We start from the raw sequence: 12,364 nt of genomic DNA, 5'->3' as shown, positions 1-12,364 counted from the left end.
AAAAATGTCTTCTCTTTGTGGGGAAGAAGTTGCACTGCTCATCATCACGTCTTTTTGAGATATCGGCTTTGTATGCTATCCAGACTTTTTCAACTTGCCAAATACAAGGTTTGTCCTGGGTAGGACAAACTTCCACAAAATAAAAATGTTTGTCTTTAGCTGTAGATCAGGAGCTAAAGGTAGAAGGACTCCCAAATCTTGTAGTGTTCAGGGTAGAGGCAGTGGCCACTACTGGGAATTTATGGATTGTGCGGTAAGCATGGAGACCCAGGATCAGCCTCTCTTAAGGGCTCTGTTATGGATTGGTAGAGAAGTGGCATTTGAAACTGTGTTGCCGTTCTTAAGTTTTTCAGTGGTGTCAGGTATCCCGATGTGATGCTTGTAGGGCAGCCACATTCTGTGCTGAACCTGTGAAAGGCTGCTTGTCCTATTTAAGCTGTTCCTTATAATCAAGGCAAAATGTAATTGATTAGTGAGTTCAGCAGTGGCTGTGTCTATACTTATCCCTTAAGGGAAGTGATTAAGCTGAAAAATGTTATAATCTTAAAATGTGTGTTTTGAAAGCCTTCAAGTTGGTCTTGCACACAGTATTACTAGCTGTAAATCTCTGCTAGCAAGGAATGTGGAAAACTTGCTAAAAAGTTAATTGCCAATGAAGTGTGTTCAAAGTGTGCTAAGGCTTCTGTATAGTTTAAATCTGTTTTAAATCTGCCTCATGTTTCCAAAATGTTATTTACCTCTGAACTTCATTGCTTGAGGAACTCACTGTTCTGGAGATATCAGAGGCCCGTTCCTAATTCTGTGAACAGCCTAGAGGCATACTTCAGACTCTGGAAACTGGTATGTAACCTCTGATATTCCAGCTAATGTTTCTAGTAATAAATGGACAGAGAGAACGGATACTTTTGTTCTTCTGCAGTGTCCTGGCCACACTATGGATGGAGAGCATAGCATTTCAGACTGATAAATAGTTTTGTTCATTTGACTCTGTGTTTTGCAGTCCTTTCTCTTCAGGGAGGATATTTCCCAGTGGAAGATGGGTTTCATGGTGGTACTGCGCATAGTTTGTTACCTGTCTGTTTTTGATGTTGTTACTATTCTCAAAAATCAAGGCAGTGAGGGGCACGTCTTTGGAAAGGCACTGGCAATGTTTGGGTTGTGACAGCTCAAGTGTGAGTCCTGTCCCATGAGAGCTTATGCCAGTTGCTGCAATGGGCTGTCTGGCATTGGCAAGAACTGCTTTGGGCTCTGTTTTTTAGCCATTTTGGCACAACTGAGGATGAAGTTGTCTGTGAATTGTACTGTGGGACTACAGTTGCCTGGTTTCTGTGAAGACCAGTGTCATAACCCTGTCCTTCTTAGGGCTCTACCCCAAACATTTCAATAGAAGCTGTACCTTGACAAAAATATTGAAATTAAAAAAATTCCAATTTTGCAGATAGGGAACTTTAAAAACAAAAAGATATGAAAGGAGACATGCATATTGCCCTGAAAGGGCAGCTACAGGTGGTAGCTGAGCAAAAATGGGGGGATATTGCTGGGTGATTGAGCTGCTGATCATCTTCTGACGTGGAAGAGGAAATGCTCTAACTTTCGTCATTCTGGTTCCATGTTATGATCCTAGGAACAGAAGAGTCTTCATCCTGATCTGTCTTTTGAGGTCTTGAAGCAGTACAGTCATGGGATAGTCAATGTGCCCCGTGAATACTTTCCATTTGGAGCTAGACACTTTCTTGCGTGCTCAGTAAGGCAAACCCAGTGCAGTGTTTGATGGATTGGGTTGCAGGTAGTGGGGAGGAGTGATAATGCTTCTTGCAGTGCTTTAAAATCTTGTATGTCCTAATTCAAAATAGTGTGGGAAGTGGATTTCTGCTTCTGGATAATGTTCTGGGGATATGCAGTGTGCAGTGGCCGTAGTTGCTTTCTCAGTCATTGTAAGTTGTGAAAAGCTGAAAAAATTAGGGTATTGTTAGGTCTATCTTTAACCAGGGCAGTCACTTGGGAAGGAGACATCTGAACTCTGGGGAGTATAGCTTTGAAGTACAGTCTCACTGCTCTTACATCAAATTTTGTTGCTTTTTTTTTTTTTTTTTCCAAGGACCTAAGTCGTACTATATTAACACCTGATGCATGTGACTACTTGTTTTCCTCATCACTCCCTGCTCACTTCCATGAAAAGCCTTTGAGGTGGCTGCTGACCTCTTTCCTCTTGGGGTTTATGTCAGCTGTGAGGGCTGCTCAGGCTGCAGTTCTGTGAGGAAGCAGAATTTCCCCATCATTCTTTGGAGATCCTGACTGGCCCCAAGTGACCATGCAGCAACTTGTGGGGATAGGTGGTGGGTTTTATTGGTTGTGTTTTTTTGGTGGGTTTTTTTTGGTTTTTTTTTTTTTTTTTTTTTTTAGCAGGGAGGATCTTTTGCGAAAGGTAGTTTCTGCAATACTGTTTGTTGTGGTTCTGAAGATAACATCATTTTTGGAATGAAGGATGCTGACCTCAGACAGTGCTCTCCTGGGTGGGTGGGTGTTGGAGTTGAGCTTTTGGGTAGGCGCTTGTGCTCAGTTGTACTGTAAACCACTTAGTGTGTGAAACACTGGGTAGTGCTGGTTTTAATCTGTGTGACGTCCTGGAGGGCAGTACTATTGTGCCAGGCGCTGTTGCAGAGGCAGTAGAATTTGGTATCTGGAGCCAGACTCTCCTTTGAGATTGAATTTGACACAGACTGATTTTTTTACTAGATACTGCTTCCTTCAAAGATGGAGGATAAATCCCTCTTGAAAGGATGGACCCTATAATAGAGTTCCCTAGATATTCAGAAATATGGACTTCAGAGGATTTAAGTACTGTGAGATGCAGCTCCATCACTGTGTGCCCTTGAAGGGCAGGGCTGACTTTACTTGTTCTATCCTTCTGAGGATGTGTTTACTGTGTCAGACTGAGGTTGAAGTTTGAAATTTCCGTGGCAGTGCGGGAAACCTCTTTGCAGTAGCAGGCAAACACTGTTGTAGGTGTCTTGCTCAGTGGTTTTTACCATGTGTTATTCAGTGGTGTATGTTATATGCCTCTGCTTGAGTATGTCATGGAAACAGCTGGAGTATCTCTATTCCATATGTTAATGGTATTAGTGCTAATAGCACTGTAAGCCTGATGGTTCTGTTTTCCTGTAGAGGTGTCTCGTTCAAATCAGAGGTACTCTGGCAAGGTGGGTAGGATGATGGTTTGAGATATGGCTTAGTCATGTCTCCTTTAAACATGTGTTTCTTTTCTTGCCAGGTTTTTGATAACTATGCTGTAACAGTGATGATTGGAGGAGAGCCTTATACCCTTGGCCTCTTCGATACTGCAGGTGAGAAACCAAGTGCTTGTGTCATTGTACTTGACCAAGATTTACCTGAGGTGATGTTGAACATGAAGACATACAGTTGGAGTTTTTTTGTTGAGATTTTTTTAGTAGAAGAGGAAAATCTCTCTTGATTCTGTCAAGACAGAATGACTAATATTAGAACCTCTTAAATGTGTGTACGTCTCTGCATCCTTAATGCGGATAAAGTAATGGAGTGGATTTGATAAGCCCTCTCACTGCTTGCTTTTAAAAATTAAAAAATCCACTGGCCTCTTATTTAAGCTGCATCTCAGTTTTAGGCTGGAGAAATGTGCGGTGATTAAACAGTTAAACATTGCTTTGCATGTGTGAAAAGTTACCAAGAAATGGTAGAAACTGGTTCAGCTGCTGGATATTCAGTCTCTACTGCCTAATAATACTGAAGTGATGTGGCAGCAACTCTTCTTCAAAAGAGCCCTTCTAGAGAACTTAGTTCATAAGCTTTCATCTAAAATTGTCTGATATAATTTAATCTGTTCCTAGCATATTCTTACATGCATCATTAGCATCTAATTTGATTAATGAAACAATCTTAGGTTCCCAGCTAAACCCTATAGCTGTTAAAGAAACTTTCCTTTTTAGCCGTCTGGTCACACTTCACCACCTGAGCTGGGACTGAAGCCTGTTCATAGTGGCAATTTCAGTGACCCAGTAGTGGCGGTGCCTTGCTTGATTCTCAATGTGCACCACACTTCACAGTCAGATAAGGTCCCCTTACTACCTCGGCCCCAGGTTTCCCATAGATGCTTCAGGCATCCAGAGCCTTAAAATTTATTTGGTGAAAAACCAAAATAACAGCTTGAGCTAGTGCCTCTGGGAAGAGATCCTGAACAAAGCAAATTGTGGGCTTTTATATCCCTCACAGCGTATGTTTGAAAGTCTGGGGGCTTCCAGCTGTGATGCTGTTGAGTAAGAAACGACACAGACTCACCAGAAGGCTGGTTTGCACAGCATAGCTGCTTTACTTTGAATTTTCTATTCTTATACATTGTTCTGATACAGATAGACCAGATCGGTCTAGATAGATTGCTTTCACATGATTGGCTAATTAACAAAATGCCTTTCTTATAAACAATCTTTGAGGAAAACAGGTGGTTTATAATAATAAGCTATCATTGTTTAACTCTGTAAAGTCTCACAAGCCGATTCTGGGAGAATTTACCTAGTTTTCTCGCTCTCTGACCAGGCTGTCACACAGCTGAGTCCTTGGCTCCTACTGTATCTCTGTGCCACGGGTCCCTGGGCCCTTCGTTGAGCAGAGGGTCAGTGCCAGCTCTTCTGGGGCTCCCAGACACCCAGAGCTCAGCCTGCAGCTGGCACTGCATCTGTACCTTGAGCTGTCTGTACTGAATGTATTCTTCAGAATGGCTTCGCTTAGCTCTCCATGTTCTCCTCCCAAGTGTGATTTGTGTTCCTGTTATTGTAAGCTCTCTGGTTCATGGATGAAGAGTTAGGTGGAAAAGAGAGACTCCTTCCTGACACACATTGTGTGGTCTGCTGTAGGGATCTTGATGGTCCCATGGCAGTTGTAGCATTGCACGGTCCCTGTGTGGGTTGTGTTGGGTCTTTCTCTGCCTGTTTTCCAGCTGAGGGTTCAGACTTCTGAGAAGTGTTGTGTGTGTAGTTACGCACATTTTCTGTTATCAGCATGAGCAGTGATCCAGCTAGTAATTTTGAGACATTACCAAATGACTTTAATGCATACGGGTGACTCTGTGCACTTGTAAATGTAAAGGCTTTCTTTCCAGAGCTGGACTGCTGAGGGGAAAGTATTAGTTCTTAATGATTGCATGCTTTTTCTAAATAGCAGCCAGCACAAGTGACAAAATTTAGCGATATAGGAAACCCCTATTGCTAGTTCTCAGATTAAAACCCAAGTCTTTGTTTTAAGCTTGCACTTGGAAGACAGACTTTTGGAGTAGTCTGTTAATTACAACAAGATATTTTAGATTTAGATTAGATGCTAGGAAGAAATTATTTCCTATGAGGATGGGGAGGCCATGGCACAGGTTGCCCAGAGAAGCTGTGGCTGCCCCTGCATCCCTAGAAGTGTCCAAGGCCATGTTGGCTGGGGCTTGGAGCAACCTGATCTAGTGGAAAGTGTCCCTGCCCATAGCAGGGGGTTGGAATGAGATAATCTTCAAGGTTCTTTCAACCCTACACCATTCTGAGACTATGATTCTGGTCAGTGCTCACTCTTCTGTGTCCAGCCAAGCTCAATAGACAGGATGAGCTGTCTAGATTTCCATCTTCAAACCGTAGGTCTTCTCCATTGAGGTGTCCCAGCTTTTGTGTCAGTTCCTTCAAGATCTTGTAGGTCTTTGTCCTGTATGATGAGTGAGACAGCATTAGTTGGAATCTGAGACATTTTAAATAAGTGTTTCAAATTTCATTGCTGGTAAGTGCAGCAGCTTCAGTGCCAAATAAAGTTTCTAAAAGCAGTGCTGCTGAATCGGGCAGGAGGAAGTTTAAGAATGAAATTGGACAGTCAGGCTGATGGATCAGTGCTAATGGTGCCTTGCAGAGACTGTGTGCCCAAAGGGACTCAAAGGGAGGAGGCTGGCTTCTTCCAAAGCACAGCCCATGCTGGGACTTTGGTGAGGTTTTAGGGTAATACTGCTGGGTGGCCTGGTCGTGGTCATGTGTACCAGCAGCATTCTCCTCCTTATGCCTGGAGGCACTTCCCTCAGTGCTCCCAGCATAAGTCAGAACATTCTTGTGAGCAAAACTATTTTTTTCTCCCCTCCAATGAGGTGGGGTTTTTTTGTAGGGTAATGAAATTTGATGGGGTAATAGTTATAATGAATGGACTAGAGGACCTCATCTATAACAGGATCAACGTTGTGCAACTTTCCTTTATAACTGAACAGAATGTTGTGCAGTCCAAGGGTGTTTTATTTCAAAATGTATTGGAGGCTTCCCAGCTTTCCTGTGACTTTGAGCAGCTCACTGTTACGTAGCAACTGAATGAATTCTGGATTTGAAATGTAGATTTTTTTCAAATGTTTGAGTTCACTGTATGCTTGGCTCTTTGCTTAAGAGTTAGGATTAATCGCAGCCATGTTATTGTGATGAAATGTGCATTCTGACTCCCTGTAAAGGGCAGGATTTTGTTGTCTGGGTCTAATACAGTGTTAATTTCCTCCTCTCTAGGTCAAGAAGACTATGATAGATTACGACCCCTCAGCTATCCACAGACAGATGTATTTCTGGTCTGTTTTTCAGTGGTCTCTCCTTCTTCATTTGAAAATGTGAAAGAAAAGGTTGGTTGAATTCTGCATGAAAACAGAGCTGCTGAAGTATGTCAGGACTTATCTTAGGTGGTTAGTAACAAATGCTGTGTCTCTTCTGTCTTTAGTGGGTACCTGAAATTACTCACCACTGTCCAAAGACTCCTTTTCTGCTTGTTGGGACCCAGATTGATTTAAGAGATGATCCTTCAACAATTGAGAAACTTGCCAAGAACAAGCAGAAGCCCATAACTCCAGAGACTGCTGAAAAGCTGGCCCGGGACCTGAAGGCTGTAAAATATGTGGAATGCTCTGCACTTACGCAGGTAAGGGTTGGTCTTTGACCATTTTTGCTTGCTTTTATTCCATACTTTTTTTCAGTTTCAGGGAAAAACAACTCAGTGTGGATGTGAAGGGGTGTAAGATCTGTTTCTGCTATTTACAGTGTGGCTTTCTCTTTGTCATGTTGTTCTAAGGCACAGAGAGTTGGCAGTGGTACAAGGAAAGTCAGCCTGTGTGGTTTAGGCCTAATGTGGGTGATGGAGGAGGATGTGCTTTAGTGTGTTTGCTTCTGTGCTGGAGAAAAATAACTGTTGAAAACTTAGAAGGTACATTATGGACATTAATTGAGTTGGGACACAGAGTGCACCTCACTACTGAAACAAACAGGCAAAGGAAAAAAAAATGCCTCTCATTAAAGTTAATGCTGGTACTTTGAAGACTGGAAACCTTCATAGTTGAGAGCTGCCTTCTCTTCTTGTGCAGCTGGTGGTAAGCTGTTTCCTGTGTCCTTCCTTCAGATAGAAGTTCTATTAAAACAGAAAGTAACAGTCAAATAGTTCTCAAGACAGTTCTTACATGATGTTTATAACTTGTGAATATGAGTTGAAAGCCAAATAAAGTAGCTGATTTAAGAGCAAGAAACTCAACTGTGTTTTCAGTTAGGAACTGAGGAACACTAGAGTGGGAGCCATTTTCTGACTAGCTGACCTATTGCCTTGACTTTGGATGCTCTGGGAGCTTAATCCTAGGTTCTTACTCTTGCAGAATTGACTATAACACTTTGAACAACTTCGTTAATACTGGTCTGTAAAGAATTTGTTCTTCTCTGATGTGCATGGAACCAGGGGTGCACAGTATCAAGCCTCTCACTCTTTCCAGTCAGGTTGTGCATTCATCTCCTTGAGCACAAAATGATTACCAAACTTCACAAATCCTGAAGTTCTACTTATCTTGCCCCTTTTTTCCAGATTGCATGTTTACTCTTCCATTTAGAATCCTCAAGCTTTTTTGTAACAAAGACACTGGCACTGGAGGTGGTGTGGTGAGGCATGCTGCTGTTTATCCTGGGAATCCCTGATTAAAAGGTGGTCTTGGCCATGCTTCCTAACTGCCCACAGACGAGCTGAGAGCTGTTTATGCTTGAGCTGTAGTTTTTTTTGGATCTGTTCAACCCCAGAATACTGTTTTAGATAGTGTCTGTCACAGCCTGAATGCTGCTGCTAACTAGTTTGTAGAACCTGCTAGTTGGTAAATACCTGCCAGGGCCTTTGTCCTGTATTGCCTTCTGAGACCCTTTCCTCTGTAGCTTTGGACTTGAGCTTGTGTCTGCTCAAATTGCATGGAATCACTTAGAATTACCAGAGCAAGAGTTGATATGACAAAAAATGTCAGTGTTTATCTCTTTCTATTTCCAGAAAGACTAAGCTATATCTGTTGTAGTGAACAACTTTGTGCACTTGGAAGCTCAGCCTGAGTTTTCTTGCAGAGCATTAGTGCTTGTATACCAAGTGATGATTTTAGGAGTCAGGAGTGACCTGGGATCCAGAAGCCTTCTCACCTGGACAACTAGTCGGTTTGCATCTGCTCCATTCTTCTCCCTTCATTTGTTGTTGACTCACAAAACACTTTTTTTCCTGGGTCTGTCATCAGTAGCTGGTGAACAGCAGTGTAACTGATCTGCAGAGGGCTGTGTGGAGCTCCTGCAGTGATCTCACTGGCGGCTTGCTGAACACAGAAGGCAGCTGCTTCCCTGGCCTGGAGGGTTATTTTCCTACCTGCAAGGCAATGCTATAGTAGCTGATTTCAGCTGAAGTGAGACTCAATTAGGTGTTTAGTCTCTTTGCCTTGGGTGCTGTCTGTGCAGTTCACCTCAGCAGTCCAGGGTGTTTTTTTTCTTCCCAACTAATCTACAAATTACTTTGACACCACTGTAGAAAATACTCATAGAATCATGGAGCTGGCATTATTTGTTTTTGTACTATATGAGTCATAAGAGGCTGAGTTTTTGAGTTTCTTCTGTAAAGATAATCTTCTCCCCAAGTTTGGATAACTGCTCCATTGGAGAGCAAGTTCTATCCCCCTTTCCCTCAGATTGTGGAATCCCTTTTTGTGATGAAGGCATTTTCAGTGTTTGTCTCCAGCCTTTCTTAACAAAATGGCCTAGTGTCACTGTGACAAGTAGGTAAGGCTTTGCTGTTAGGAGAGGGTGACTGACAGATTGCAACAACAGCGATTGTTAGTTCTGTTACTCTTGGGTACATGTGTCTGGACTTTCTGAAGCCCAATCCTGGTACTTAACACCAGAGAGAATGCTGAATTTGAATTCTTTTTCCTCCTGGTGGTGGGTTACCATTTTTGACACAGATAAATAAAGTGCCTTAAGCTGTCCATAAACAGAGGAAACCCAATCTCAGCCTGTTTCTAGTGTAACACAAAAGTCATGATTTTAACAGGCCTGTGTGCCTGTGGTATTGAACACAGTTTCTTCCCTTCATGTTGTTACTCTTGGTCATCCAGGTTTTTAACCCCGGTCCATTTTCAGAACAGTTTTGTCCCAGTCTTTTTTTTAAATCCTCTTCCCTTTTTTGCTAGGTCCTTCAAAAAAAATTCCAAATTCTGCACTGCTGAACAAATTTGTCGCAGGCAATACGAAAATAAGAGTAGTCCCTGAATAGGAGAATTTAAGTAAAATTGTTTTATTAACTCTTGCCCTGCCTGCGTTCTTCATCTGTCTAACAGTACATAATTGATTTTATGCTACAGCCTTATTCTCACAGAGAAATTAAATCTAATTACTATATAGACTTCAGAGGTGTTATTTATCTGAATTCTTTATCTCTTTTGTGAGCCTGAGTTGCAACTCACTTAAAGAAAAATTTCTGGGGAGGATGTACAGAATGTACATTGTAGTTTCCTTAAATGATTGTTCTTTCAAGTATAATCTTGCATGTTATGTGATGGTCTTTAATGCTTTCAGATGGCACTGCCTTAGAGGTCTCCCATGTATGTGCTTCAGTAAAACAAGATTAAAGTTCTTGTAAAAGGGATATATCCAGTATAACCTGTAAGGGAGAAACCAGTTACATTTGAATGATCTTAAAAGAAGTCTAAGTTTTGCACAGATTGCAGTTGTTTACAGGATGTAATTGAAGCTTTTCTGGTTGCCTTCAGCTGTCATATAGCTGTTCTCTTGAATTTTTGAAAGGTGCACTCATGACAGTAGATTTAGGCGAGTCCAGTTAGCCTAAACTGAGCCAGGTTTCACTTCTGATGTGATGTGTAACTTAGCAGAGTTGGGTGGGAGTGGTAACGCCCTGCACTGTTCCTGTTGTGCTTACAGCAAATACAGTGCATACTCCATGCTCTGATGTAACCCCTGCAGAGTCCTGCAGCTCTGTGACTGCTTTTCTGGTAATAGATCCCAGTTGTTGCATTCATAACGCTGTTCCTGTCTTTCTGTGGTTACACTTGCTTTGGCAACTAAACTGAATAACTGAAATGCACCATTTCCATGCTGGCTCCCAGTGTCAGAGTAGCACTGGTAAGGTATTGCATCACTTCTAAAGACTGAGAGTGACTGTCTGTGATGATGGCTTACCAGAGTGGTCCTGCTTCCATCCCAGAATGTGTGTCCCAGCCATTTGGAGACCTTCAGTTATTCAGGGGCTGAATTCACAAAGCAGAGGAGTTGTTTGGAGCCCTTTGCTCTGGATCTGGGGAGTTGGGAGCAATTGTCTGTGCATCCGAGGTGTTCACTTATCCACAGTAGGTGATGACAAAAGGTTTAGCTGACCTTTTAGGTCCCCCTGCTGGGACAAGCTGCTGTGTGCTTGATTTGTTCCCCTGTAAACTCCCTCAGTGTAGTACAGCACTGGTGTGAAAACCATCACCATTTGTGTGGCCCCCTCCCCTATGTTCTTGCTGTGTTTGTGCCTCTGCCCTTCTGAATGTTAATTTTGTCTAACTTGGCCTGTCACATGTTCTGTCTGTCTCTGTCGTTGACTTTTGGGTTATTTAATGAGATTTTCTCCTGGGATCTACTTTGTTTTTTTGCAAAGTAAATCTGTTTACTGCCTCTGTGAATTCAGCCTGCTCCTGAATGCTCTTTGTATCTGCTTGTTTTTCTCTAATCCTCTAACCTAGCTGCTGTTTTTTCTCCTCCCCTCTGTCTTGTAGAGAGGTCTGAAGAATGTGTTTGATGAGGCTATCCTAGCTGCCCTCGAGCCTCCGGAAACTCAGCCCAAAAGGAAGTGCTGTATATTTTAAACTTTCTTCTTCCCCTCTTGCTGCTGCTTCCTCTGTCCCACTACTGTAGAAACCCGGTTAAAAATGAATCAAACCACCTTGATTGAAAGCTGTTGTGCCTGCTTACCATCTTAGAGCAACCTCTGTATTAGCTCTTGGACTGAAAACAGTACTTGAGATCTTTAGTAAAACATTGTGACTGTGGAACGTGAACTGGACTCGCTTAACTCCCTGCTGCTTGGGTTGCCAGGTGTGGCTAGCTTTATAATTCAGGCTGTTGGGGAAAAGATCTGGTTACATTGTTATTTAAAGAACGACCAAAAAATAAGAGATGATGTTTGATCTTCCTGAATCCAACTGGAAGAAACAATCTGTGTGTTTTCCATTTCTACTTGTGACTCTTAACTGTATTTGCATGACAAAAGTACCTGAACTGGTGATCTGCAAATGATGCTGTAAAGTGAAGGGTTTTCTGGTTCTCCTGTGTGCAGTGAGATATTTGCTGTTGCTTTGACTGTCTGTGCTATAGTGGAATATCTGTCAGTCCCTGGGGGGAAGGAAATATTGATGTACTTGCTACTGCTTTATGAACTGTTAAAATTTTGGCTTTCACTAACATGATAGAGCTCTTCATTTCAATAATAGATCCTTAAAGTCTGTTACTGTAAGATGTAAAGCTGCTGCTTACTTTCATGCTTCTGATTTTTATTGTTTTAAGGAAAAAACATAAATTGTAGCTTGTCTTTAAATTTTGAAATTAAAAATTGCAGTTGTTTGTATAAATGACTGATGAAACTTTATTCAAGTTGCATTTCCTGGCTCCAGTTTAATCCTTAACAGAGTGTATGGTACCCCTCTGTACTCCCAGCTTGACTTCTCTGCTACTGTGGTAGCTTCTGGGCTCTGCCTGGCTGCTTCTGACACTGGGGTGTTTAGGGCTGGATGCCCGACCAGAGCATGTACTGTGCAAGATTATAATTGCATACTTACCTTGTCTCTCCTCCACTGACACAGCGGTGTGTGTTGTCACAGGCATGCTCCAGGTTGTGTTCTTCCATCTGAATGCAGCACTTTCTACTTTGTCATTAGCATGTGAAGTATGAGTAGCTGGTTACTCATAAAAGTTGCCTTAAGGAAATTATTTTGATGCACATTTTTCTACTAGTGAAGCACACTGGTCTGCTCTCTGAGGATTAGTTTTCTTGTTCTGAAAATGAGATGCTCTGC

The 12,364-nt window shown here is 42.2% G+C and overlaps 1 protein-coding gene across 4 annotated transcripts in view; it reads left to right on the top strand.

Annotated features, from left to right (window-relative positions):
- Positions 1-12,364, top strand: part of CDC42 (cell division cycle 42) — a 29,862-nt gene that overhangs the window by 15,917 nt on the left and 1,581 nt on the right. For 2 of the 4 annotated variants that reach the window (XM_002194333.7, XM_030289320.4), the window contains exons 3-5: positions 3,272-3,344; positions 6,534-6,643; positions 6,739-6,936. In XM_002194333.7, the coding sequence (XP_002194369.1) occupies positions 3,272-3,344; positions 6,534-6,643; positions 6,739-6,936 (381 nt within the window). Of the gene's footprint in view, positions 1-3,271; positions 3,345-6,533; positions 6,644-6,738; positions 6,937-10,232; positions 10,304-11,068; positions 11,921-12,364 lie in introns of those variants that run through there. The other 2 variants (XM_030289321.4, XM_012570472.5) reach the window with 2 other exon arrangements.

The sequence above is a fragment of the Taeniopygia guttata genome, chromosome 21, assembly GCF_048771995.1.
Source record: "Taeniopygia guttata chromosome 21, bTaeGut7.mat, whole genome shotgun sequence".
In the NCBI taxonomy this organism is placed as follows: Eukaryota; Metazoa; Chordata; class Aves; order Passeriformes; family Estrildidae; genus Taeniopygia; species Taeniopygia guttata.
Note: the sequence above shows the minus strand (reverse complement) of the source record. Positions and strands in the feature narration are given on the sequence as shown.